Below are 25,607 nucleotides of genomic sequence, written 5' to 3'. Positions count from 1 at the left end.
GGTATCAAAGGTCCTTGGCTTTCCTCAAGGCCGAGTTGACCAAACAGCTCTATAAATACAAGTCAAGAGGGTCTTCTGCCCCTAGGTCCCGTGATCGTAGCCCTCGTATAACCGTGTGACAGCTTGTTTATCCTCTAGCTCATAAAAGGCATCGTCCAGCTATCTGCATCTTTGGACCTGAGTTAATGATACCTGTGCTATGAACCCAAGATTTGCTGATGCACCTTTTTCAAGATGCAATAGAATATATTTCGTTTTACGACTGGCGGAAGTTGTATTGTTTTCGTGCTTGTTTGATACAACGTGCTACAGAAAATTATGCATCACTGGGGCTACACGGAGCTATAATCTAAACGTTTACAACTCACGTTAGCCAACGTTCTTGCCACCAGGAAACTACCGAAACATAGATTCTGAAGCTATCTATCATTGGCTTGGCATATGCAGCCCTGGTCTGGGGCTTTGTTGGTATCATGATTAGCAGCAATCTTACGCGAGATCTTGGCACACGGGCTCTGGCTGCCGTCTATTTCGACGGAGAGGCCTTCACTTACATGGGTTACACGCCGATTATCGTCCTTTTCACATTCCGGCAACACGATTTGCCACGGCTGCTACCAGCTGCTTATAAGAGATAGGTTTAATAAACATTACAAGGGGCCATGCCGTCCGTGACACTGGAGTAGAGGTGTACAAATAGTGATGCTTTGGAGAAGACAATTTTATCTACGGATACTGCCCTTTGCCATTGACAGCCCGGTTGACCGCTAATGAAACCCGTTGCTAGAACAATTTTGTACGGGCAGCATGGAACCGGATAATTAATAGACCACAATTACAAAGAGGTCTACAATACAATGACTCGCATGAACAATTTTCATGGCTAGAGCAGCCAGTGACATTTCTTCGGTCCAGGGTGTTCTCTTTATTTCTCATGAGGTACATATGTACTCATTGCTTGACTGCAATGTTGTGATAGCACCCAACGGCTGTTTCCATCCTTCTTCTACCACGGTGCAAGCTGGCATGTGATTGGGGGAAGAATAGAAATCTGGCCGGCAAAGTATTACGCCCGTCGATGCGTCCTAAACCCCCAGCCTGGGAGCTTTTAAGACTAAAATACCGGCTGAGTGGCTGCTTACTTCTGCCGGGTTGTCGACCCGACCCGAATTCAGGGACTCATAGTCATCCCTGGTGCCAGGCACACGGGTTATACAAGCTATAGATCAGTTTATTGATCACGGAAGCATCAGCTGATGCCGGTATGTGCAGCAATGGCAAGGTAGCATTGGATGGCCCCCAGCACGGAAGAAATGAAGGTCTCAGTGAAAGCATGACTCGCTAGTTATGTTATTAGTATTTCGCGTTGCAGAAGCTTAGATGTCAGTAACTCCTATAATGATGTTGCGAATCACTCCTGCCTCAGATTCTGCTCATAGAAATACACGGCCAACAACGGCGCTCAAACCACAATGGAGTCCATTACCGGCCTTCTCAACTCGGCCCTTTTGCTGAGGGCTCAGACCGCCATGGCCAACAACGGCCTACCGGGCAATGCTTTCACCAACAACAATGGTCTCGCTGCGGCCAAGGCTGCTGCGCCAATGTGGTACATGCCACCTGAACGCCATCGCTATGTATGCTAGTTTACAAAAAAATCGTGATCCTTTCCCCCTCAACTTCTACACTGGTAAACACGTTTTTCTAGACTTCTGTTTAAGGGATTCTGAGATTCGGCCAACTTGAATCACTGTCCCCATTCCAACTGCTTGGTGCCATAAGACGTGGCAGTGCAAAAGCCACAGGCCATCATTGCGCAGCGGAAAACGCATAACAACGTAGCCCATGGAGGGAACATAGACGGTATCTTTGCGTAGCGGGTTGTGCGTGTTCAAGGGCGCTGCGTCGGCCACACTTTGAGCATCGAAGGGGTTATAGCCTTTGTATATTCCAGTCCCCTGAGCTCGTGCCACGACAAAAAACTCATAGCCGTGCTATTCCAAGATTAGATAACCAATGACGAGGTGCGGAGAAAAGGTACTCACCAGGTGGAAAGGATGCCCTTTATCATCAAAGTTGTTTACCACCACGTCAACCCATTTGTCTACGCCAGACTCTTTCAGCCAAGGGACGTCGAACTTGTGCACTCTGGTGGGCTGGGGAACAGTGGCCTCCCACTCTTCACGTTCCAGCGTCAACAGGGGTTGGGCTTTGGCATCTGGAGTGATCCACGATGTATGGTTTATCGAGCCCACTGGGCGATTGTGGTTGGCAGCCCGGATCTTCATGGTAGAATATAGAACCGCCTGCTCATTTGGTTGCTGTCCAATTCCGAGCTGTGCTTGGACAGGTTGGCCCGACACATCAGCTACATTAAGAACATCCACTGACGGTTTCCGTGGAAGAACGTGTCTCAGGGCCGCGTCCTTTATATCGCCGATTGATTGCATCTGGAAGGACTGAGTGCGGGTCAGGGCAAAGTTCCACAATGGCATATTCCTACACTGGTTGTTAATTGCGAGTGGGCGGATAATCGGTGTTTGCCTGTAGTGGAAACTCACTCCCTATCGAGTTCAACCGTTAGATTCGTCGAGATGGCATGCCCAGAAGATTGGGAATATTCCAATGTACGATCTAGAATTATATCAATGCGTTCTCCCGGATAGAGCAAGCCAATGGCTTTAGTGCCCGGCGTTTTATTGTCCACGGGATATCCGCCGTCTACGGTGATGAGCTCCATGACACCGTTGGATACAGCCATGCTGAATGCTGCTGAAACTCTACCCATGTTGTTAGCATTGATACTACTCAGCTCAGACTACGGATGGTGAAATACCCAGTGTTTACGACGCGAAGTCGGATGCGTTGGGCGTTGAGTAGTCGAAGAATGGGCCTTTGTACGTCTTGGCACTCAACTGGGCGTGCCTTGACAGCCATGGAACAATTGAAGCGCCCTCTCCCGTTCAAAAGAAGAGAGTCGGGAGCAGGCTTGAATGAAATAGTTAGCTTTAGACTGTGCTTCATCCATGCGTGGGCGACGTACCTCCATGCCATAATGGTCCGGATCAATGAACCAGTCCAAAACGTCTTCTGCGGTCCGGTGATACCAGTCCCCAATTAGTAAGAGTTGCTCTTTCTGGTAGTCGTACAAGACCTCATCCCCTTTACTCCTGTCTTGAACTGGCCGGTGGACAATTAGTCCCCCGTAGAGGCCATCTGCACGCTGTAGAGCCGAATGAGCGTGGTACCTGCACAGCCGGGTCAGCCATGAAGAGATGAATTGACGCATGCGTTCCCTCTACCAAAAAGTTCCCTCTTGATGATGCGGGATGCGAAATCGGTACGTGAAAGTTTGCGATGGTTGAATAGCGCACTGCGTCAAACCTACCACGCCATCCATTTCATTGTTGCCTATTCATTGGGTCAAAATGTGTCCTTTACTCGGTGCAGAGACGGGACACACACCTTCCATCGACAACCCATGCCAATGTATGGAAATGCCTGGATGGCCAAGTTGGTTCACGCCATTGTGCACATCAATAACCAACTCGTCTCCAGACCTGGCCTCGATGACGGGCCCAGGAAACTGACCTAGGCCGCAAGGTTAGCCACATTTCATGGCTAGCGATAGATCGCATAACAACATACCGTTAATTAAATACACGGGCTTCAAAACCCCGTCGGGTGAGCGATTTTCTAGCGTGATATTCCAACTCAGGTGAACCGTTCTCGGAGCACGGTATACATGATGCTCTGGGTGCAGGACGGTGGTATTAAATATGTCTTGATCCTTTACTTGAGCCGGGCGATCATTTTGGTTTGCCAAACCGCCGCCCGTATTGATGGCAGTTGCCAAAGGCGTCACAGGGCCGAACAAGACATTGTTCAAGTCAAACGATGACTGAGTGTCGAGTAAGTAGAGCATGCAGAGGCAGAAGCCGGCGATAATCAAGCCTCCTAATGCCACCGCTGATATCAGCCGCGCTGGGCGACGGCGCGATTCGCGAGGCGGCGCCCTCTGATGCTCGAAAAGGGAATACATGCTTGACTGCAACGTACAGGTACAGCTCCATGGAAGGAGAAGAGGTATTCTCTTGATTCCGAAGAGCAGCGATTCCAAGCTTGGGCTGCCCTGCCGGATGCCGACCAGCAGTTTGCTTGCTTTCACCTCGGGGAAACAACAAGAAACATCAGCTTCTTGGCAGTGTCCCCTAGTTTGGGTCGCACACAGCAAAATACAAGACAAGCACCCCACAAGGCGGGGTTTCCTTCTCGAGCTGCCCGGAATGAGTGGGAGGTTGCTTAGGTCTACTAATGTCGAGCGAGCCAAACCGAGGGGCGGTATCCCCTGATGAGAAGGGATGCCCGTCAGCGACTAAGCGAACGAACCACTTGAATTCAGTAAAACTTGGCTGGGAGTGAGGGAGCGAAAAAGGAGGGAAAAAAAAAAAAAATGGGCGATGCAAAGGCCGCATTCAAACCGCAGGAAGCCAGCCCAACGGCCAACGGTCGCAGTTGACCGGCTTTTGAGTCTTGACAACCAGCTTTGACTGCGCGCTCATAATAGAAACAATCAGGCGGATGGAAACGATGACATATTGCGTGGCAATACCATACGGTACAATTCGTCTCACGAGACAATCGCCAGGGTCGCCAAGAGCTTCACGATCGCCCCCCAGATGGCTCCGGAAATAGCCCAATCGGCAAATCGGCTCGACCCTCGTGCTTGGGGCGGGCGGCGGGGGTTCCGTGGGTGTCTTGGGACCGAGCATGGTCCCTTTGACAACATGGATCAGCAGGGAGACAGAAGTGTGTCTTGTGTCCCATTTGCTCATTTCCACAACATGCTGCAACACCAACCTAAACCAAGCTTGCACACTAACTAGGTTGGAACGGGCAGCTCGAGGCCTCAACTGCCATGCTCAACTACTCATCATGACCCACAGCCTGGGCGGTCACTGCGTGTGAGTTTTTTTTTTTTCCCCCTTGCGTGTCCCTTGTCCCGTGTCCGTGTCCCGGGCCGCGGTCTGCGCTCATGTTAAAAGGAGTTGCAAGAGGAGAGAGTAGAGAGATACATGGCCAAGGGGAAACAAGGACAACAACTTTGTAACGTTGCCGCGACCGATGCTTCCCATATAACTCGCCTCCAAGCTTAACGGGCCAGGCCGTGAACTCTGTCTGGATTGAGACATTCCTCGGAGCAAGGCTACGGCTTGGACCAAGCACGACTATATTTCCTCCCGGCTTTAACCATGTGTTAGCCTCTTTTCCTTCCTAAATCGTCGAATCGGAACTAGTGAGATCCGTCTGGACATCCTTGATGCAAATGCATGGAAATATTGGCCTCGACACATCACACAGCCCGATACACTCGACAATTCATTCCTCATGACTTAACCCACGTGCCCGACCAATTCAACCAGGGTTCTCCACACTCGTCCAAGTGCTCCGGCATTGTGAGGCAAGGAACTGGGATTTCGGACCTGGTGGAGGGTCGGTAAACCGGCAGCAAGGTCAGGGCTTGTATTCTATAGACGAAGAAGTGTGGTTTTTGGACGGTATTAAATCGCGCTGTGAGCCCGGAAGACATCTCTTGTGCGGTTTGTTTGAACTGAAAGTGGTTTCCAGCTTGGATCGGCCGAGCGCGAAGCAGTGCACCGACGAGGCAGAGCATACAAGATGCACCGCAAACTCTACATCTCGGCCGCCGCCTTGGCTACGGCTACGGCCGTCCAGGCCGGCTCGCTCAAAGATGTCAAGCACATTGTGCTCTTTATGCAGGAAAACCGCGCGTTTGATCATGTAAGTCGGGCCAGCCCAGGGCCACGTTCGGGATCCTCCCAATGTCACAAGACAGACGGTCCTAACAGCAACCTATTTGTAGTATTTTGGCACAATGGCCGGCGTTCGCGGCTTTGGCGACCCGAACGTACAAGTAAACCCAGACGGTCGCTCTACCTTTGAGCAGTAAGTGCATCCGCAACTCATAATCTCACATACAACGGGCTCTAGCTGATCTTTTTTGGCCAGACCAATTCCTCCCCAAAATGGAGTCGACATCTTGAAGCCCTGGCATATTAATCACCTTGGTGGTGAGTGGCTCAGCGCAACGCAATGCATGGGCGCTGGTGATAATGGCTGGGGAACCATGCACTCGGCCTACAACGGCGGGCTCGGCAACAATTGGGCGCGGGCAGACGGGCCGTATAGCTTGGGGTATTTCAAACGAGCCGACATTCCCACGCACTTTGATATCGCCGAGGGCTGGACGGTGGCGGACATGGCCTCGCAGAGCATTCTGGCCGCGACGGACCCGAATCGAATTACATGGATGAGTGGCTCTGTGAATATCCCTGGGTCGCCGACCAACCCTGATGGCAAAGGCGGCATGATTATTGACAACAGCGCAACTCCTGGTAAGACGTCCTTCTTGAGGCATGCGTTGCCACCTCGCGTACCTGCAGTGTGAGTGACATGTCCACCTGTGGCTGACTTGGGGTGCAGGCTGCGAGGCACCAGGACTCAATTGCTTCCCGTTTGTGTGGAAAACGTTCCCCGAGTATCTGGAAGACGCCGGCATCTCCTGGCAGGTGTGGCAGGACTTTGACAATTTCGAGGACAACATGCTGGCATACTTTGAGCAGTACCAAACCGCCCAGAACGGCTCGGCGCTCCGTCACAAGGGCAATTCCTACCCGGGGCTCGATGCATTCTACGAGGCGGCGGCCAAGGGCACCCTGCCGCAAGTGAGTTGGATCGTCGGCCCGCAGGAGCAAAGTGAACACCCGCCCAACTTGCCCAAGGACGGGGCTTGGTTGCAAAAGAAGGTTGTTGATGCCATCACCAACAGTCCGGCGTACGACGAGACGGTGCTCATCATAAGCTACGACGGTACGTTGGAGACTCTAGCACCCCCAGTCTCTTGCTCCCGTTTGCTAACCAACCTCCAAATACAGAACAAGGAGGCTGGGCCGACCATGTTGTTCCGGTTGTTGCCCCCCAGGGCACTCCCGGAGAGTGGCTCAAGGATCCGTACAACCAATTTGGGGACGTACCTCTAGGACCAGGTAAGTCGCGCCAATGGTTACACAAAATTTGCCGTCGCGCATTGTATTGACCCCGGCATGTCCTGTGGCCAGGCTGGAGAACGCCCCGGTTCATCATCTCGCCCTGGACGCGAGGCGGCAACGTCTTCACCGAGTTTGCGGACCATACTTCGGACATCCAGTTTGTCGAGGAATGGGCCGCTGCACACGGTTACAAAGAGGTGCGCACCAAAGCGCTGACGCAATGGCGCCGCGACCACATGTCCAACTTGATGAATGCGTTTGACTTTGACAATGTGAGTATCCGGCCGGATGAAGACGTTGAGAAGGTGTTTTCGAAAGCTAACGACAAGACCGCAAAGCCCGACTTTTCTAAACCCTCCATCACGGCAGTAGACACGCCTCCCTCTCTTCCCGAAGACGGCTCGCACTGGAGCGGAAACCTGAGTCTCGGTTCCTTGACCGGGCCGTGGGTTGGCGCGGCCAAGTGCCTCCAAGACCACAAGAGCAACAAGCCCCCGATTCCATACGGGAAACAGAACGCCGACCAAGACATGGCACAGCTGGTCGAGGACGGCTTCAAGCAAGTGCGCGGCCAGCTGACCGAGGGCCGCTACCTCACCTTTGAAACGTTTGGTCTCGCCCTCGCCAGCTACAACGCAACGGTTGTCAGCTTTTCGCTTGCGACAGAGAACCACAGCAACCCTGACCAGAGATGGATCATCCACACGGTGGGCGGACCTGGCGCCGGTGACCAGTTTTACATCCAGTCGGCGGTGTCCAAGAAGTACATTTCCGGCTGGCCCATCGGCCTGCTGACGTCCGACGTCAACAAGGCACAGGCCTTTAAGATTACATACAACCCGAAGGGCTCCAAGTATAGCCTGAGGCTGTCCAACAAGCCGAATTCATTCTTGGCACCAGACCAAAAGCGCAGACGGCGCGCAAACGGCACCGTGTCGGCGGCTGTGAATTGGGAGGCAAGCTTTGGAGAGTTTACCATTTACAGTGTTTCATATCACTCGTAGCAGTCGCACAGCAAGCAGCTGTTTTCACCTTTTAAACGCATACGATAAAGCGAACCCGGACTCTAGACTTCAGACAGAGCTTTTGCGCCCATTTACCTGTTTCGGGTGTGTTGCCATGGCCTCATTGGCAGTCTGGGAGGCGCCATGGCGCTCTACTGGCGCCACTCCCGGTCTCTCCCTTGACCCCGAGAGCTTATATCATTGTTCCTCTTCGGTAACCAGCCGCAGGTGCAGTAGTATAGCGTAATGGAACCGTCCGCGTATATGTCGGACGGGCCTGCAGGAGAGTGCTTATGTTTTTCACTTGTTCAAAAGTCGAGTTATGAGCAAGTCTCCCAGCGCAGCGGGTTAAATTTGTGTTTACCGTCTGTCTCATTCTGTGGGATATATACAACTCTTCAACATGAGCTCCCAGGCCATTGTTGACCCTAAATATATGACGCCTCTAAGAGGTAGCTCGCAACCAGCTTTGAGTGAAGGAGAATCGTTGGCCACATGATCTTGTCGTAAGTCTGTCGCGTGCTTGTTAGCCAGCAATTCCATTTGACTTGAGTTTAGAGGCACCCACGTCATTTGCGGAATGAATGTACGGGTTCGACTTCTCAAAGGTGTCCTCGGCAACAAAGGCAGCAGCTACAAATGCTTAGCACAACGTTTCTCTACAGGGAACAGACAAACTCACGGAAGCCATTCGCACGCGCGCTGGCATGATCTGAGCACCCGTAGCCACATTTGGAGGTACCCGGAACGATGTTCAGGTAGTCCTGGATGAGGGCGGTGATGTATCGCGTCAGGGCGGTGTCAACGTAGTCTTGGAAAACAGCCGGGGTGCCGCTGGTAGAGTAGCCGGCCATGTCCTGGTTCAGGTATGAGATGACGCTCTTCTGAGCAGCCTTGTAGCTGGCCCAGACGTCTTGAGACCCCAACAGGCCGACTTCCTCGGCGGCATACCAGTGGAATTCGATGGTGTTTTTGGGCCTGATGCCAGACGCGGCGAGAACACGCAAAGCCTCAAGTATCACCACTGTGCCGGAGCCATCGTCGTCAGCACCAGGGCTCCTTCCCGTCGGGGTGCTCCCGATAGAGTCCAGATGTGCGCCGACAACAACTGCAGCAAGTCAATTAGAATCGGAAATGCCGGTGCGATATATGGAGAGCGTCAACGTACCCAGGCTGGAGCTGTTTCCAGGCAACTGCGCAATAACCGAAGGTTGGTTGAAGCCACTGTGGTTAAACCGCGTCACTGTGATGGCTGGATTCGGGGAAGCGAGCTGCTTGACTTGGTCAAATAGCCAATTGGCAGCCTGTATACCCGTGTCGGACCTGTGATACCGAGTGTGGAAACTGTTGGATGTGTAAGACGGACGATACGCATCGATGTATTGATTGGGCAGCATCTCTTACTCAGAGTACGTCTTGAGCCAGCTCTTGGGTCCGTCAGTCGAAACATCTGCTAGCAATTTGTTGCCTTGATCCAGATGCAGCGCGCCTTTGGGGTAGGTGACTTGGCGTTTGACAGGTTTAGACGAATCTGCCGACAAGACTGAAAGCACCTCCTCGTCCTTTATATCGGTAATGTCTATGAACCCAATATTCTTGGAAATAAATCGATCCAACTCCTCCTGCTCAGTGACCCATTGGCCGGGATCGGATTCTGATGTCTTGATAAGGCGCAACTCGGTCGGACGTGTCAAGCCAGCTGGGACAGCGAGAGCCGGAACAGCGGCCAACAAGGCCATGAGAGCGAGCTTGGAAGGCATTGTGAGAATTCCCAGTTGAAGAAATAGTATAGACACAAATTAGGCAAAAGGTCCAAAACAGCTCGTCTAAGGAGTCGGGTAAAGGACTATCAATGGCACGCACATATACCGGCGGCGCCTTCTTATAGATTCTCCAAACTCCTCATTCTAAATTAACAAATACCAGCATCGCGGAAAGGCTGACTAGGAAGGGCAGCTCATGAGCAGGTTACTTTGTCCACAATATCCATTGGGTTCGAAACCCACCTGACTATTGTTTCTCTCATCGATGTGTCATGCCAGTCAGGTCTGGAGTCGTCTTCGCACAGCGCTCCACGTCAAGGAGTTACCCACCGGTGCTACGGCAAAAGTCCAAATATGGAGAAGACGGCGAGCCAAAAGACTGGTGGGAAATATGAGGTTGTGATAAAACGTCACGTCAATGCCAATGTACTTGCCTCTTTGAGCCTGGTTTTCGTCACAGATCTGGAGTTGGTGCCACACTTGGCAGTCTCGGCGCGCTAGATGGTAACAAGGGTAGTTCACCTAGTCCTTCAAAAGAGAAATACGGTTACGACAACTGGCAGTTTTCGTTATGCTCGGCGATTTAGTTGAACCATGCGGGCCGGGCACTCGACGTCGACCTGCCAAGATGGGAAACTTGCCAAACACGGCTGTGCATTTTTCGCATGATATGCAAGAGCAGCCATCAGAGACAACGGTTACGGGAATGTTGAGAACTTTTAAATAGTGTCTCCGTAAGCAGGGTCTAATAGAGTCCAAGATCGAGCCGGCTCCTGGACACTGTAGAGAGAACAGCTACCACACAGGGTGATGCAGACTCATCGAAAAACGTAGCCAAAGGCTCCGATACGACAAAGCAAAGGAAGTTTTTGCCACGAAACACGTTGTTAAACCATGTCCCGGGGCGGTCGGCCCTAATAATTCGCCAAGCAAAGTCGCCTTAAAGGCCTGGACAAGTCGGGGTACCAGCATGCGGTGACGAAGTTTACAATTAAGCTTCAAATACTCTACGCGCCTTCCTCTTGGCAGCCATCTAAGTTTAGAATCTGGCTGTGCTCGGTCCCATCCAAGTTGGAGATTACCTGGGCACATCCTCCTGCCAGATTGAGCCGTCCCGCCGATCTCACCGTTTCCGGGACCTTTGCACATCCAGGCACTTCTCTCTGTCGACGCTCCCGGAGTGTAATTCCAGAATACGGAGTGCTCTTTACATGGTAAATATTTTTCGTTGACTAGAAAACACTAGCCTTTGCGCGAAAAGAGTTATTGACGCCTTTTAAACGACTTACCATGTCATGAGAGTTGGCCATTCCTGCCACAACCTGTTGCTCAGTTGCTTGCCTGATACAGGATCCTTGATCAATCCACTGTACCGGTATGGTGTGACGGACATCATGTCCAACGTCGATAGCGAGTGCCGTCTTGGGCTTACCACTGTCCTTGACTGCCCTGTCCTTGGTGTCATGCACTTTCGCTCGTTGAACCATTATGTTCCAAGACGGTTCAGACACTTTAAAATAAGGTCCAATTAACAAGCGGTCCCTTGAGGTCAAGTATAGTGGGTTATCTCGACTTCGCCTCCGGTATCCTGGCCCAGTCCACCTGATATTGACTATCCATGATGGGTTTAAAGACTCCATGAGATCCTCCGCCAACAGTAACTGCCATGTTTGTGATCCGGGAGACCAGGTTTAAGCGACTCTGCTCTGTAAAGCAGAATTCATCATGGGTAGCGAGATATAGGTCGGCCATCCGCGGGACATGGCCATGAATGCATGCTCGTACGCAGCACGGTGTTGCGGCATGTTCAGCACCGTAGCATTCAAGCATGCGCTGAGCTCAAAGTCCAAGCAAAAGGTATCTGCCTTTGCCGAGGAATGTTACTTTAAACTTATTTACGCATATACGCCGCGGCCGTTACTGTTTATGATGACATAACTGAGCGAGTGAGTCCAATACATCTCTCTGCAATTATTGGAAACGCTACACACGATTCAATGGCTGTACCGAAGTCCCAGCTATCTATCCGGCCCAACAAAGAGATCATCTGTCAAAGTGAACATCCCTCCTCTGTACACTCATTATCATGAAACCTCAACCCGGATCCGGGCGTTCCATCGGCGAGGAGGAGCTCTGAACACCCGCCGAACATTTAGATCAAAGGAGCCATCGGCTCAACAGGGCCGATAATTATTCTCGCCCAGGCCCGCCACTATCTTGCCGCTGTCAGCCACAATATTTTGGCCATTAATAGACGCCGACAGCTCTGATGCGAGAAAACCTCCAATGTTGGCCATCTCAACTGGCTCAGGTACTCTGTTGTAGTAGTACTTTGATGAAAGGTTCTTTTACGCCCCAGTCATGGCATCGAACCCGCCGAATGCAGTCTTATCTGTCCTTACATCGTGCTTATTTTGGCCGGCCGCGACCCAAGAAGACGTGCTAGCGATGCTTGTGCGAACAAAAACCAGGCGCAATTGCATTGACTCTGGTGTTGCTGGCTGACAGCTGAACAGATGCCGACTTTACCATGTTGCTGATTGCCGCCTTGGCGGTTGCTACGATTTTGACAAGACACATGTTCGCGGGTTTCATCAGTAGCTCACAGTAGGATATGTCTGACACGGCTCCGGTCACACCGGTCATGGAGCTGGTGCCGACAATTGTGCCCCCGGGTGTACGTTTCTCGGCCGATACCGTACACATGACATGGCCACCGTACCCGATCGCCAGGAAGAAAGACCGCTGCAGGACGCTAAACGTCGGGTCATGATGGGCCGTGTTCTATCGAGCGAGTTAACGATGCCACCCCGTGTCAAATAAGACTTGGATTCATACTTGCAGAGCCCGACTCCGGCGTAGGCGAAGAAGAAATCGAATCGCCCATATTCCGCCAAGGCCTGCTTGATCATCTGGACTGTCTGTTCCTCAGACGTCATGTCAAGCACAGCGCCGTGTATGGAGCAGGTCGAACCACTCCCCTGAACCTCTTTTCCCAACGGTTGTATATTTGCCAGCGTGAGATCTGTTGCATATACGGCCTTGGGTCCCGCACTAGCCAACGCCATCACAAGAGACCGCCCGATGCCATACGGAGAACCCGCGGTGGCAACAAGGCCGACTTTACCCTTGAGCAACGTCGAAGAGTGAGACATGTTTATGCTTATAACCGCAACAATGTGGTAGCTTGGTATCAGACAGGAAGGGAGTAATGATGCTTCGGCCTCTTTCTGTAAGTGTTGTGAATCTTGGGATGAACACTGCAAGTGTGGTGTCATGATGCAGAACTTATACTTGGGCCGTCCTTTCGCAGCAAGTGCACACACTGCATCTCAGGGTACCCTCGGTCCAGTTACAATCACCACTATTAGGTTAACAGACGGTCGGCACGCAACCCCCCGGGTTCCCGTGTAAATTAGTCGTAGTGGATGTCCCGTTCTACCCCGAGGCCACAATATTTAACACGCTTATGCGTTTACAAAGACTTCCGGGTTGCCAGACTCGCAGTAGAGAATTCTTTATTCGCTCACACAAACCCAATCTTGTGATTGAGTAGAGTCTGATCATCAATGACTCCAAATCATCATTCAGCCGAGAGGTGAGTCTCAATGATGAGCCCACTACGACCGGGGCGTCTCTGGGCGCTGAAGATGTCAGAGCAAAGGCAAGGATGCTAGTAGCAAGCAAGGTTCACGGTTCATACTCTTCAAGATGTGCAAAAGTCTAATGACAAGGCTGGCTACAAGTTGCGGGGTCCGGAGCTGCTTCATATCTAACGGCGTCTCTTTTGGTGTAGCCGTAGCCGTCTGATAGTTGATTACAGCGCGCAAGTCTCTCACCTCATCGACGACCGGGGAAGGCTCATCGGTTTCGAGGGCATGCGGCTTGCCATGTCAGCCTGTCCCTCGAAGAGCGGCTCCCTACCATGCTGCCTGTGAGAATCCTCCTGCTTGGCTGGAGCAAGATAGGTCCTCGTGTCGCCTTTCTTGGTCCCCAACATGGTTGCTGGTGACAAGGGAGCCAACAGCCTTTTCAAGCCTGTCTAGCCGATCATTGATCGGCGTAATCTGAGGTCTTTCATACTCCTAAGCACTCGTTTCTGCCCAAAGTTGTCGGGGGTGGTTGATGAATCACTTACGGGTCATGGAGTAGACCTGGTGCTCCGGTCTCCCTCGCAGCACTTTCAGGCCCAGTGGGGGAACAAGCGATGTTGGAGGTTACACAATTGGAACAGGGACTTTTCCCATCACATCAGCATATCCCGCAGCGACTGTCAACAGCGGACCTCGGCGAACTGGCCATCTAGCGCCAACGAACCTTGGGAATGCGGCAATGCATAACTACACTGTATTCGAACGTTTCAGCATCTTGGTGGCAAATCCGGCAAGGACACTCTTACCGCCCGCGGAATCACGCGGTTGGGTGCCATGTTGAGCGCAGAGCCCTATCTGCCCCAGTGACGAGGCATTCAGAACCAAGATGGTGACGTTCAAAAGCCAAATGCGTGGAAAACGCGGAGGCCGCGGCGAGTCCGGGTAACAGCGATCTAGCTGTATTGAGTCAATACCAGGTGATACAATGAGCGGAAATTAGATGATGCGCACAGCGTTGTGTAGAGCCGGTCGCCCCTTTTAACAGGGTGCGCTTATAATTTTCTCTTTTGTAGCGTAACGAGGCTTTGTATCGTTACAGATTCTTCTATCATCCAGCTAGGGAGGAAACTTTGCCGGGGAGTAGTGGAGTTTGGGGCTAATTTCTTACCATGCCCAGAGATATTATTAACCCGAGAGCATCATCTCCAAGATCAACGGACACTTCTTGAAGTAAGGCGACTAAGTGATATAGTCCACATAATTGTGGCACTCTTTATATGACAAATAAATATTTGCTTTATACTTATATATGGGTATTCCCCTTACCCAAATCCTTGCGTGTTATTCACACGCATATCCAACGCGGTGTAAAGGGGTGGAGAGAACAGACAGTGTACTCCGTAGACATGCCACATGCCTACTGCTCAATCCTTTGAAGTAATGCAGTCATTCAGATGCATTGTCTGGTTATTACCCGACTTGACACATTGTCTTGAAAAGGACCCATGACTTCGAAAACACGGCCAAATCCCGATTTCATCCTGTCCGTGGTTTCGTCCCAGGCGGAGTAATTGCGGAAAACGCAAGCTGAATTGCCCATCCATGGCCACATATGCACTCCTTACATCCGAGTCCTGATTAACACAATGACACGTACATTTTGAGGCGCAGTGTCTTATTCCCACAGCCTCGGCATGACGTAGTCATCTCTATATAATTACGTGGCGTAATACACTGGGCTGACTGGGTCTCTCACTGACAGTTTTGGTTGGGGGATAATTCTTCTCCAGGTCGCTGCTTCTTTGCTTATTTCCATTCGCGTTTCCTAGTCGGATCTTTCGGCAAGAAAGCTCAGTCATTTCATGTACAATAATGTCGGCAACACATGCACTACACCAAAGTTGCCCAGCTCTAACCCCAGAGAGGCAGGATCAACTCTCTTGTGGGGGGTCGATCTCGCACGGCACTGCCTCGAATACGACGCTTACCGGGCCTGAAGGCGTGAAAGGATAAGGATAGTCCTGAGCACGTAAGCTGCATCAAGTATCTCCCCGAGTTGCTGCACGGCATCTGGTGGCGACTATAGGTGCATGACAACACGGCCCGGAGGATTGGTGTCTCTTCGGCCGACGTTCGCCTACGGAGTAGTTTGCAAAACATACATACGGGCCGAAAGGTCAAAACGGGCTGATTGGGCTGATTGGGCTGAGGCATACGAGGATTACGACCTTACTGACATGCCATACAATCAAGATGACACTAGCCCAGTGGTAGTCAATGCCAAGAATTCGATGGCCCCTATTCATAGAGAGCCTAATTATAAAAGAGGCGGCATTCACCGGCCTACTCAAGTGAGAGGGTTTTCCACCAACTAGACAACACTTGCCGTCACAGTCACGATGCATCTCTCTATTCTTGGACCGATATTCCTAGCGAGCGCTGTCTCTGCGTGGCTCCCTCAAGACCGTGGCTTGCAAGCCTTCAACCAGACTGCTCGGTTTGAGAAGCTTGGTAAACGCTTCAAGCCCTCGTTACCAAATGGCGTAACGAAAATCCGCGGCGTCAACTTTGGTGGCTGGCTCATCTGCGAACCCTGGATGATGCAGAACGAATGGAGGAACGTCTTGGGCTGCGGAGACTCTGCCTCTGAATTCGACTGCATGAATGATCACTACAAAGGCGGAAACCGTGGTGCTGGCAACCAGAAATTCGAAAACCACTGGCGGGATTGGATCAACCCCGATACTGTACAGTCAGTCCACGACGTCGGCTTGAATACCATCCGCATCCCCATCGGGTACTGGTCGTACACGGATATAGTCGACAAGGCCAGCGAGCCCTTTGCAGACGGCAACCGCATGCTCCCATACCTCGATGCCGTGGTTCAGAAGGCCGCCGACCTGGGCATCTACGTCATCATCGATCTTCATGGCGCACCGGGCGGCCAGCAAGAAGACGTCTTCACCGGCCAGAACAACAAGCCGGCCGGCTTCTTCAACGACTACAACTTTGGCCGCGCCGAGAAATGGCTCTCGTGGATGACGAACCGCATCCACACCAACCCAGCATACTCGAGCGTGGGCATGATTGAGGTCCTCAACGAGCCCGTGTCACGGCACGACGCAGGCGGCCGGTACCCTGCTCCCGGAGAGGATCCCGGCCTGGTGCAAAAGTATTACCCGGCCGCGCTCAAGGCCGTTCGCGATGCAGAGACGGCCCTCAACATTGCAGACGGCAAGAAGCTACACGTCCAGTTCATGTCGAGCAAATGGGACTCTGGCGACGCGCGCACCGCCGCCGCGGTAGCAAACGATGCCATGACGGCGTTTGACGACCACAACTACATTGGCTTCGCCTTGGGCAACAACAACGGCGATCAGTACCGGCTCATGCACAGCGCATGCACAGACTCGCGCGTCGTGGATGGGCAGGCGTTTGAGTTCACGGGAGAATGGAGCATGACGTCCAACGTCGACTGGAAGAATGCCGACTTCTTCAAAAAGTTCTTCACTGCCCAGCAGCAGCTCTACGAGAAGCCGGGCATGGATGGCTGGATCTACTGGACCTGGAAGACGGAGCTGAACGACCCCAGATGGACGTATTCCTATGCCACGTACCTCAACTACGTTCCCACCGATGCTGCCGGGCTAGAGAAGAATGTATACCAAGATGTTTGTTCTGGGTTTACTTGAACAATAGCCGACTTGTGTGTGACGGGTTGAATAAGTGGAAGAAAACATGGAAATATGGTAAATATAAAGATGACTGTTTTCGGTGCTAAACGACACCCGCCCACTGATTACCACTTCCCAGCACCCGCAGTTGCATTGCGGCGACATGATAACCTCGACTAGCTCTTGTGTCTATCAAGTTTCCCGGACAACCACGTAATGTCAACAATTGTCGTGTTTCATGTGGCCCACGACCCCGGCGATCCCCCTCCAGTTCTCTTGAATGGCATTGTCTGGCGGCAAGAATTCGAGCGTCTTCCCATGGCAAAAGTAACCTGGTCAAGTCACACCGCATTTGAAGATTGTCTCCCGTCTACAAGTGACGTAAAAGTGAGGAAACACTGTGCAAGTTGATACGAGTGGTGTCAATGGCCAGCATCGTAGGGAGACAACTAATATTAAAAGAAAAAGTTGGCAAATTGGAAACTTTTCCCCACCTTGATTCCAAGTTAACTCAGGAGCCAATTGTACCCCTCGAATATGGCCCGTGTAGTAGTTGTAAATATCGCGGTCGTCAGGAACATTGAGCAGTACCCTGTGAAAAACAAATTGGCGCTTCGGCTGCTTGAAGCAAATGAACAGCAAAGATCTGAAGACGGCGCCAAAAAAAAAAAAAAAAAAAAAAAAAAAAAAAAAAAAAAAAAAAAAAAAAAAAAAAAAAAAAAAAAAATTCCAGGCTCAGTCACAGACTCACAGCAACCCAGTGCCTTTCCTGCGCACCGTCACGTCCTTCAGCACGCAGCCATCCGGGTGATACCACATCAACCAGACTACAGTTCGCGTCCTTGGAGACCACCAAAGATACCAGCTCGTCAAATGACCCATTCGTAGTCCTACTGCTTTCGTCTCATGTTGCAGCTGTTGCCAAATTCTTGGCCCATGCCTCACGGCTGCTACATCTGATATCACGTTGGCGCACAAAGCCAATGACACAAACAAGTACCGTGGTTCCAGGGCGGCCGCCAAATCAGGTATTTATCTGTATGGCAAGCACCGTCTTCGGCAAATTCGGCCTGAACACACTGGCTTGCATCGGACTCTCGCTCTCCTGGGAAGGTGCCTGGGACAGTTGTCAGGAAACCAGGCTTCTGAACACGATCGAGGCTTGTTTGGCAGTGCGCTTGGGGTACTTCAACGGTCATCAGGTGGTCAACCGTGATTTGGGCATCTTGTTTTCCGTAAAGGGGTTGTTGGACGGACAAGAAGGATGCAACACACCCAGGTGGAAAACTTGGAAAAGCGACGCTGGCGTGTACCACGTCATTCGCAAGAATAAATCGGAATTTGCAAAGATTCGACATAGTGTCAGGACCAACATGGATCAAGGCGGTATTAAGTAGCTTTGAGCGCTCCACGATAAGAAACCCGGAAAGTAAACAATGCCACAGAAGTCGTCTCGAATGACGTGCTCTTTGCCCACCGGCAACCATGGCCCGACTATCGCCTCGACGCAATGCCACCACACCCAAAGAGTAACGTTTTCATCTAAAGACACATGGTCGAATTTTGTCTATGAATCATCATGCTGTACAATATACATAGAACCTGCCCAAGTCCCAGAAAAACTGCTCCGCATACAGCAAACGCGTACGGTAATATACAACGTCATCCCGTATTACCTATGCATAATGACAAGATATATCAACATGGAAAAAAAAAATGTGTCATGCAAGACACTGCCCAGATCTCCAAATAAACGCCGATCGAACAGCACTCCGTGTATCGCTTCATGATAGCCGCACCTCATATTGTTGGTCATTCGACCCAGAAATATACGTATAGGCAAACCCGACAATGCCGTCGCAGGGGGGCCAACTAACAGCATTGCAGTAATATAAGCCACGTCGTCAAGTTGTTCACCACCCGCCATTCCCAGCACATCTCAGCCTGCCGATATGAAAATGTCTGCACATATTGTTTCGCTTCATATGGTGTTCACATCCGAGATTTATTTAGACGTCTCGATATCCACTGCGAGACTAGGCACCGAGAAGGTGACGTTGGCGGTCGAGCTGTAGGCTTCTTGTCCAAAGGCAAGATATCCGAGGTAGTCGGTCTTTTGCGGGTATTGGGCATTGTTCATGGCAAAGATGGTGTCCATGAGCGGCTTCAAGTCTCCTTTAAAGGTGGTGGTAGGCTTAGTTGCTACCCAAGACAGGACCATCTGGTCCTTCGAATTGGACCCAGCATACAACTCACTGCAAACAGTCAGCTGGGACAATTCTTGTCAACACAAGAAGGAACCGAGGTCAACTTACAAGTCCACGCCCTCGAGGGTCAAGGTTTTGACCAAGCCTTTGTCAGGGGTATTGGTCTTGCCAAGAGGCCAAGCATCGGTACCGAAATCGGCGAACCACACCATCACTTCAAAGCTTGCCTTCTCACTGTCTTCGGCTTTTGTGCTGTCCTTGTCCAGGAACATATCAATGGCCACGTTGGCATTAATCTCGTTTGCTTTCACATCAGCATCGGTAACCTCTTCACGTGTGTCGTTCTTGAGCGACAAGGACCATTCAACATCAAACTCAAACTTGGAGACGGACCCGACCTGGACAGGGAAGCTTTTGCTGTCGACCTTTGCGTTGGGGAAGGCATGCACGTTGTTTCCGCCGATAACTCGGGGATACTGCCAGGTGGCATTGAAGACAGGCGCTGAGAAATCTGTGGCGTATGTTCGATTTCCGTTGAAGTTGACCAGCATGCAAAGGGCGCCTTTCTCGCCCGGTTTCCAACCCCAAGGATTAGGATTCACTTGTGGGAGAGGAGATTGTCAGCAGTCAAGGTCAAATGATTGATTGGCATTTTGGTTTGATGTTGGGTAGACAGCGCAAAAAGAGAGAGAGAGAGAGAGAAGGGGGGGCCGGGGGGGGATGAGGCGAAAGAAGAGAGACAGAAAGAAAAGAAAGAAAAGCAAAGAAAACGTAGCGCAAATTGTGCATGTATATCGAGGGACTCACAGATGAAATTCTGACCCTTGGACTTGGGGTCGAAACCAAAGGCTTGGTCACACTTCATCTCGACAGTATCTTTATCCTTGGGAGTACCTATTCCAGGCAGACCATTGCCATCGTCACCGCCTGAGAATGGAGGCGGCTGGCCATTTGCATGATTATACGCCTGCATGCCCAGCAAGACACCGATGGTGGTACCAATCGGCAGTGCCAGGAAGAGGGCACTAACAAGCCATCTAAGCATGACTGTCGAATATTATAACAAGCAGAAAATACGATGGAGAGCGAGAGGACAGCGAAGGCGAGTCGCCGGGGGAGAGAAGGGGACGGACAAGCTCGAGAGGCCGTGGAATATCGAGTATTTCGGTATCGTCGAGTTTGGGAGGGACTTGAGTTGCTCACAGCGGCGCCAACGACAGCGAGCGTAGCGAGCGGCACGCGCTGACGTTAGGATTCGACGAGGAGCGAGGGTCTGAAGTACAGGACAAGCGAGGGAGGCCGCGGGAGAGTCGTGTATAAGGCGGCGACGAACGAAGTGAGCGTGGAAAAAAAAAAAAGACGGATATGATTGACGGGATGAAGAAACAAACGGGATCGAGTGGTGAGAAGACGGGAGCAGCTGGCCGCCTGGGGCCGCTGACACTTACAGGTACTTGGGCGGGTGGTGTGCACGGGCGGCAGCGCAGTTACAGCGGGCGACAGCAGGCTGGGGCAATAGCAGCACGCGCAATGGCAGGGCAATGGCAGGCTGGGGCCCCTGCATGTAGCCCAGCAAACCAGCAATTGATCAGGAGATGCAGACACACCAGACCAAACTGAACAGACAATAAAGCTAAATTCGGTGCATTGTGGTTTGGTGGCAACTGGGGGGGCTTTTGGGGGGCGCGCACTAGGCCTCCCGGCGCGGAGACGGGGGACATCTGGACACCAGACATCAAATGCATCTGGACTGGAGGGTTGAATGCTGGTCCACTGGCCCCGGCGACATACTACTAATGGGCTAACAGAGCCATGTGCGGATGCGGCGCCTTCCTGTGGCCCGCTTGCTCACCAGAGTTGACCTGAACTTGCTAGTATTACCAAAGCGCGTACCCAACATTAAAGATTGAATTGACACAATCAACTGATACACAGCGCAGCGACTCGCCTCACCCATGACTGATCCTATTGACAACTTGCCGTTTGACTACTACAATGCTTGGCGAGTATTCCTTCCCCACGCCGCGGAGCAGCAGACGGGTCAGACCGGAACATGCACAAAACTCCGACCGTTTGTTTTGATCAGCAAACTCGGGAGTCTTGGCGGCACGCGACGAGCAGATGGGAAAATGAAAATAAAGAAGAAGAAAATAGCATCAGACCCTCGGGCCCAGTCGCCCACCCAGTGGTGCGGTCGGCCAGTCCAGCCAGTCAAGCATCCGCAGCTACAAGAGTCTTTGACTTGTGCGGATTGACGCGCACAGGGGGGCTCCAGGGCAAACGAGTGACCAAGAGGGCCCCAGGTGCTTAGTTGCTGATCCGGCCCGGCTGAGTGGATATCCGCGAGGCACTCCGTGGTAACTACTAATCATTGATACCTTGACATCAAATAGCAATCTGTCCCGTTCATACCAGCGACTCCGTATTTGCCCCGTCCGCCCACTGTCCAGGAGCCATGAACCCGGGAGGGAGCCTGTTGAAGAACTGCCCACGTTGTGTGGATGTGATTTGTACATATTTGTACTCAATGCAAACATAGCACAGCCCAAATCAAGGGGCGAATGAACTAACCCCCTGCCCTGTTGTCCTGAACCAAGAGTCGGCGTTCCATATGAACTGATGAGCCTTGAACGTCCAGAGAATGTGTCGATGGTGGTGGGTCGGCTTCATCGCCCAACTACAGCGCATCGCGCCCTGGTACCTTGTCCTGCAGCGCTGCTTTAGACCCTTACCGGAATAGGCAATCAGTCCAGGTCAGCTACTGATTGTCATTGGTGCAATCATTGAAGTCCCGGCTCAGTACTCCGTATAATCCAGAGTCTGGCACTGTACATCCATAGATGCAAGTGCCTGGGCAGAGTATCGGCAATTACTCGGTACATATCCGCAGTGCACCAGACATTATTCCCCCAGCCATCATGGGACTGCGTGCACATTCGAAGAGGACCCAGAGCATCCCTTTGCTAACGCAGTTTGCACCATTTTCAGGGCTTAGATCCCTGAGCACATACCGTCCGATTCCAAAGGAGGCATACAATACGGAGTACAATAGGGGAAAATGGTGGCTGGGTGCGGGATGCAACAACACGCAAAAAAGCAGAAAAAAACTGCAGCACAACAGGGCAAGACCATCCCTGGGTGCCATCTACCCGACGCTGCCGACGCCTGAGTGTGAAGCCAAAAGGCCAATCAGATACCAGTCCGCACATCCAGGTGGGGCACAGAGGGGCCCGAACAGGGGGCTTGCGCAGGGCTACCGAGGCTAAAGAGGAAAGAAGAGGGGCAGGATCGTATCGCACGAGGTGGCGCTTGGGCTGCGACGCATGCCGCGGCTGCTGGTACCCTCACAGCGCAACCAGACGCTTTGTTTGTCGCCTCTCTTGACATTAACACACCAGACACCACCTTGACTCGTTGACACGCCGACACGCCGACACGCCGACACGGTCGCTGCTGGCGAACATGTGCACAGCCTCCATGTCAAAGGTCCCCCTGGTTTGGACGAGGCATCCAATGCCCTTGTGTGCCTGGCAGCCTGGATGTGTTTGACGTATGGGGAAAGGACCGTGGCGTACTCCGTATTCCAGCAAAATTTGCTTGGGAACATGACCGACTTGACAGCGGCGGAGGCTTCAACACGAAGAATTTCAAACCAGGATCCAGCATCCGCCGCTCCCACTTGGACAGGTCAATCTCAAGCACATGGAATGGGTCTGCATCCCGGCAGAGCTGACTGGGTAGTTCTTGGGTTCAAGAGGCATGAATGAGCACTGAGACGTCCTGGCCGGTTATGCATATCCACCCGAAGACAAAGAAGAAAAAAACTGAGTTTGGTCAATCTCATTTACAGTGGGCAGCTGCCCCCCTTGCAATCAACCCAGCTTAAAGACTTGTGCAGTTTATTATTCTCTAGTACGAATACATGCAAGACAGTGGCGGCGGTAAGACATCAGACATTGCTCTCAATGCTACTACAATAAAGCCAGGAACAAGAGACTCTATCAGAGACGCCACGGCGGAAGTCCAGCATCCAGCAACAACGTGGATGACGGCAAGTGTGCCAGTGTGCCGTGGCACTAGAAGCATGTCTAAGCCCGCAGGTAATCGACCCAAATTAATGTCCATTTCGAGCCATGCCGGCGATGATAAGACCAATTTAGCACATACGGACCAAAAAAAAACAAATTAGTAGTCTGCCGGAACGCACTAAACGAGTACTGGTGTGCTGAGCGGCAAGCGCCTACAATGCCCACATGGCACGATACCGAAACAGCTTCCGCTAGCGATTTCCACGCTCAAAGAATTGCGTTGATAGGCCGATTAAGTGGTGTGGACAGGCCTTGGTGATCTCAAACTAGCAGGGCTCAATACACAGCAAGTCGTATTTGCGGGACAGGTGTGTGGTGAATGGGAGCTCTTCTTCAACGCGAAATTAGTAGTACCAGACATAATAGTTACTCCGTACTTGAGACTGTCCTGCTCCAGAGCAGAGGCTTGGCGCTGAAACGCGAGCGGACACGCCACCAGGCGGATAGAAAAGGAGAAGCTTTATGGCGACGCCAGGGCAGCGCCAATACCCCCGTTTCAACCGCCACTACGGCCACAGCAGTACACCTACTACGAGTAGCCGCAACTTGCCAGCCAATGTGAGCACCACACTGGCCCGTCCCCAGGGCTGGCTGGCGTTTGAGGATCCGAGCGAGTGAGCCATTAGAACTCGGCAACTGAGCGCCAGGCAGGGGGCCGATCACTCGTCGAGAAGCAAAAAATGCTTGCGGATAGCCAGGTGGGGCCTATCAGGAGTGTGGTGTTGATGAGAGTGCCACTTTGGGGCCACTTATTGGAAGCGCCGGCGCCATTCTCACAGCTTGAACCGCCCGGCGCAACCGAAATCTTGGAAGTGACTTCAGCTCTCGGCGCCGGTACAGCATTCCGTGAACCAACTCGCAACCTTGCAGGTGTATGCAAGATCAAAATAAAGCAGAAGTGAATGGAGGCGGCTTGGCTGACGGGTTGCTAGTACTAGCGAAATTCTCTCATATCCCTGGAACCTGCGTTCGCCGGATCGGATCGACAGGTGGGGATTTCCAGAGCTTGAGACGACAAATTACCATGTGGTGAAAGAAATCAGACTGGCCGCGTTGTGTGCAATGGGGTATATTGGCGGCGCATCAAAGAAAAGGTTGTTCATCCTGGTGACTTGAACGGCCCGAACTCTATTATTCCATCAATGACGGATGTATTGTACACAATGACAAGGCGAAACAACCCATCATCGGCTAACCGATGGCGTGCGGGTTGGTTTATGGACGTGATGCGAGCTTAAGCAAACCAAGCGGCAAACTCTATTGTACTCTGGTATGCTTCCCCCCATTTTGCGTCATGCTAATAAAAACAAACCTATCGCGCTGGTCAATGGTCCCTTGGGGGCATTGACTTGCTAGCCCTGATGCTTCAGGTCGCAAATTGAAATCCATTCATTGACAGCCCGTGGTCAAGATGCGAGGCACAAAAAGGCTGCAGTTGGATGACTCTCTGCCCCTGCACTCAGTTCATTCGTCAATTCCTGCTCACCCCAACACGCTGTTAATTGACGAATTCGTGGCCCCAGCAACGCAGCGAACATCGCAGCACGTCAAAACTCGTGTTGGTCGCGAGTAGTGAGTGGAATTGTACCAGGTCGTTTGGTTGGTTGGGAACTTGATGTGAGGCAAAAGGACAACGGTAATCCGACTTTCCTCCATCCACGTGGCATGATGTTGCACCTGACATATCGCAGTACCGCCTGATTACCATTGTCGTGTAAACAGCAGTTTCCGGCACCTCGCAGCAGAGTAATTTCCAAGGCGCCAACATTGTCACTGACAGATCTGCATTTAACAAAGAAATTATGCTTGAAACCTACTCCGTACGACGGCCTGGTCTTGGAATCCCAGGGTTTCGCGTTTCCGAGGCCCGTGCTCATCACAGCATGACACTGTTTTTGCACATACATTGGATTACTAGTATATTGTTGTATTGCATTGCAACGTATGGTACGGAGTAAATGCATGCATAGCAGAACACTGAGAATATGGCCAAGTACGGAGTACGAGGAGTTGGTTTGCCAGGCCAACTAGCCCAGAACATATTTAGAAGCCGAAATGGAAACACGGGGCTTTGAGCACATGAGGCGGCTCAGCTCAGTACTGTGTAGGCAAACGCTCACTGAGGCGGCCAGAGGCCTTGAGGCAGCACCTTGCCTTGCCCAACGGCCCCGAGTTTGACTGAAATCACGGCATGTGCAATTACAAGCC

At 51.9% G+C, this 25,607-nt stretch overlaps 8 protein-coding genes across 11 annotated transcripts; 3 read left to right on the top strand and 5 right to left on the bottom strand.

Annotated features, from left to right (window-relative positions):
• Nucleotides 1-1,295: 1,295 nt before the first annotated feature.
• J3458_021130 (uncharacterized protein) lies at nucleotides 1,296-4,509 on the bottom strand. Of its 3 annotated transcripts, XM_066122414.1 has the most exons (8): nucleotides 3,649-4,509; nucleotides 3,466-3,591; nucleotides 3,303-3,411; nucleotides 3,044-3,248; nucleotides 2,837-2,988; nucleotides 2,562-2,780; nucleotides 2,046-2,499; nucleotides 1,296-1,994 (listed from the first exon to the last, which is right to left on the bottom strand). In XM_066122414.1, exons 1-8 carry the CDS (start codon nucleotides 4,040-4,042, stop codon nucleotides 1,683-1,685), a joined length of 1,971 nt encoding a protein of 656 aa, XP_065972668.1. In that variant the 5' UTR covers nucleotides 4,043-4,509; the 3' UTR covers nucleotides 1,296-1,682. The 3 variants fall into 3 exon arrangements, with proteins under 3 accessions (XP_065972668.1, XP_065972669.1, XP_065972667.1); XM_066122415.1 differs by having other exon boundaries at nucleotides 1,296-2,499; XM_066122413.1 differs by having other exon boundaries at nucleotides 3,044-3,411; nucleotides 3,649-4,185.
• Nucleotides 4,510-4,974: 465 nt separating this feature from the next.
• On the top strand, nucleotides 4,975-9,262 carry J3458_021128 (uncharacterized protein). Of its 2 annotated transcripts, XM_066122412.1 has the most exons (7): nucleotides 4,975-5,802; nucleotides 5,885-5,967; nucleotides 6,031-6,416; nucleotides 6,505-6,891; nucleotides 6,957-7,067; nucleotides 7,140-7,342; nucleotides 7,409-9,262. In XM_066122412.1, exons 1-7 carry the CDS (start codon nucleotides 5,680-5,682, stop codon nucleotides 8,072-8,074), a joined length of 1,959 nt encoding a protein of 652 aa, XP_065972665.1. In that variant the 5' UTR covers nucleotides 4,975-5,679; the 3' UTR covers nucleotides 8,075-9,262. The 2 variants fall into 2 exon arrangements, with proteins under 2 accessions (XP_065972665.1, XP_065972664.1); XM_066122411.1 differs by lacking the exon at nucleotides 4,975-5,802 and having other exon boundaries at nucleotides 5,857-6,416.
• Nucleotides 8,734-8,928, bottom strand: J3458_021127 (uncharacterized protein; the record flags this gene model as incomplete). Its single annotated transcript, XM_066122410.1, has 1 exon — nucleotides 8,734-8,928. The coding sequence occupies one exon, from the start codon at nucleotides 8,926-8,928 to the stop codon at nucleotides 8,734-8,736; it is 195 nt and encodes a 64-aa protein (XP_065972666.1).
• A 212-nt stretch (nucleotides 9,263-9,474) lies between the features above and the next one.
• On the bottom strand, nucleotides 9,475-9,834 carry J3458_021126 (uncharacterized protein; the record flags this gene model as incomplete). The annotated part of the gene is made up of 1 exon (XM_066122409.1): nucleotides 9,475-9,834. One exon carries the CDS (start codon nucleotides 9,832-9,834, stop codon nucleotides 9,475-9,477), a length of 360 nt encoding a protein of 119 aa, XP_065972663.1.
• A 1,010-nt stretch (nucleotides 9,835-10,844) lies between these two features.
• Nucleotides 10,845-11,324, bottom strand: J3458_021125 (uncharacterized protein; the record flags this gene model as incomplete). The annotated part of the gene is made up of 2 exons (XM_066122408.1): nucleotides 10,845-11,042; nucleotides 11,127-11,324. The coding sequence occupies 2 exons, from the start codon at nucleotides 11,322-11,324 to the stop codon at nucleotides 10,845-10,847; spliced, it is 396 nt and encodes a 131-aa protein (XP_065972662.1).
• A 4,386-nt stretch (nucleotides 11,325-15,710) lies between these two features.
• J3458_021124 (uncharacterized protein) lies at nucleotides 15,711-17,764 on the top strand. The gene has a single exon (XM_007817346.2). It carries the CDS (start codon nucleotides 15,830-15,832, stop codon nucleotides 17,120-17,122), a length of 1,293 nt encoding a protein of 430 aa, XP_007815537.1. The 5' UTR covers nucleotides 15,711-15,829; the 3' UTR covers nucleotides 17,123-17,764.
• Nucleotides 17,765-18,645: 881 nt separating this feature from the next.
• On the bottom strand, nucleotides 18,646-20,932 carry J3458_021123 (uncharacterized protein). Its single transcript, XM_007817347.2, has 3 exons — nucleotides 20,119-20,932; nucleotides 19,420-19,912; nucleotides 18,646-19,359 (listed from the first exon to the last, which is right to left on the bottom strand). The coding sequence occupies exons 1-3, from the start codon at nucleotides 20,354-20,356 to the stop codon at nucleotides 19,110-19,112; spliced, it is 981 nt and encodes a 326-aa protein (XP_007815538.1). The 5' UTR covers nucleotides 20,357-20,932; the 3' UTR covers nucleotides 18,646-19,109.
• A 197-nt stretch (nucleotides 20,933-21,129) lies between these two features.
• On the top strand, nucleotides 21,130-21,726 carry J3458_021122 (uncharacterized protein). Its single transcript, XM_066122407.1, has one exon. It carries the CDS (start codon nucleotides 21,267-21,269, stop codon nucleotides 21,564-21,566), a length of 300 nt encoding a protein of 99 aa, XP_065972661.1. The 5' UTR covers nucleotides 21,130-21,266; the 3' UTR covers nucleotides 21,567-21,726.
• Nucleotides 21,727-25,607: the final 3,881 nt, after the last annotated feature.

The sequence above is a fragment of the Metarhizium acridum genome, assembly GCF_019434415.1.
Source record: "Metarhizium acridum strain ARSEF 324 chromosome Unknown scaffold_577, whole genome shotgun sequence".
Lineage (NCBI taxonomy): Eukaryota > Fungi > Ascomycota > Sordariomycetes > Hypocreales > Clavicipitaceae > Metarhizium > Metarhizium acridum.
Note: the sequence above shows the minus strand (reverse complement) of the source record. Positions and strands in the feature narration are given on the sequence as shown.

Bases quoted from the DNA above. Each gene is read 5' to 3' on its own strand.
- J3458_021130 (XM_066122414.1), bottom strand. From the start codon at position 4,042: ATGTATTCCCTTTTCGAGCATCAGAGGGCGCCGCCTCGCGAATCGCGC. The intron at 3,249-3,302 runs GTAGAGGGAACG...CCGGCTGTGCAG, and splicing joins CATCAAGAGGGAACTTTTTG to GTACCACGCTCATTCGGCTC. The intron at 2,500-2,561 runs GTGAGTTTCCAC...CAACCAGTGTAG, and splicing joins ACGGTTGAACTCGATAGGGA to GAATATGCCATTGTGGAACT.
- J3458_021122 (XM_066122407.1), top strand. From the start codon at position 21,267: ATGACTGATCCTATTGACAACTTGCCGTTTGACTACTACAATGCTTGG.
- J3458_021124 (XM_007817346.2), top strand. From the start codon at position 15,830: ATGCATCTCTCTATTCTTGGACCGATATTCCTAGCGAGCGCTGTCTCT.
- J3458_021128 (XM_066122412.1), top strand. From the start codon at position 5,680: ATGCACCGCAAACTCTACATCTCGGCCGCCGCCTTGGCTACGGCTACG. The intron at 5,803-5,884 runs GTAAGTCGGGCC...ACCTATTTGTAG, and splicing joins AAAACCGCGCGTTTGATCAT to TATTTTGGCACAATGGCCGG. The intron at 7,343-7,408 runs GTGAGTATCCGG...AAGACCGCAAAG, and splicing joins ATGCGTTTGACTTTGACAAT to CCCGACTTTTCTAAACCCTC.
- J3458_021123 (XM_007817347.2), bottom strand. From the start codon at position 20,356: ATGCTTAGATGGCTTGTTAGTGCCCTCTTCCTGGCACTGCCGATTGGT. The intron at 19,913-20,118 runs GTGAGTCCCTCG...CTCTCCCACAAG, and splicing joins CAAGGGTCAGAATTTCATCT to TGAATCCTAATCCTTGGGGT. The intron at 19,360-19,419 runs GTAAGTTGACCT...GACTGTTTGCAG, and splicing joins ACCCTCGAGGGCGTGGACTT to TGAGTTGTATGCTGGGTCCA.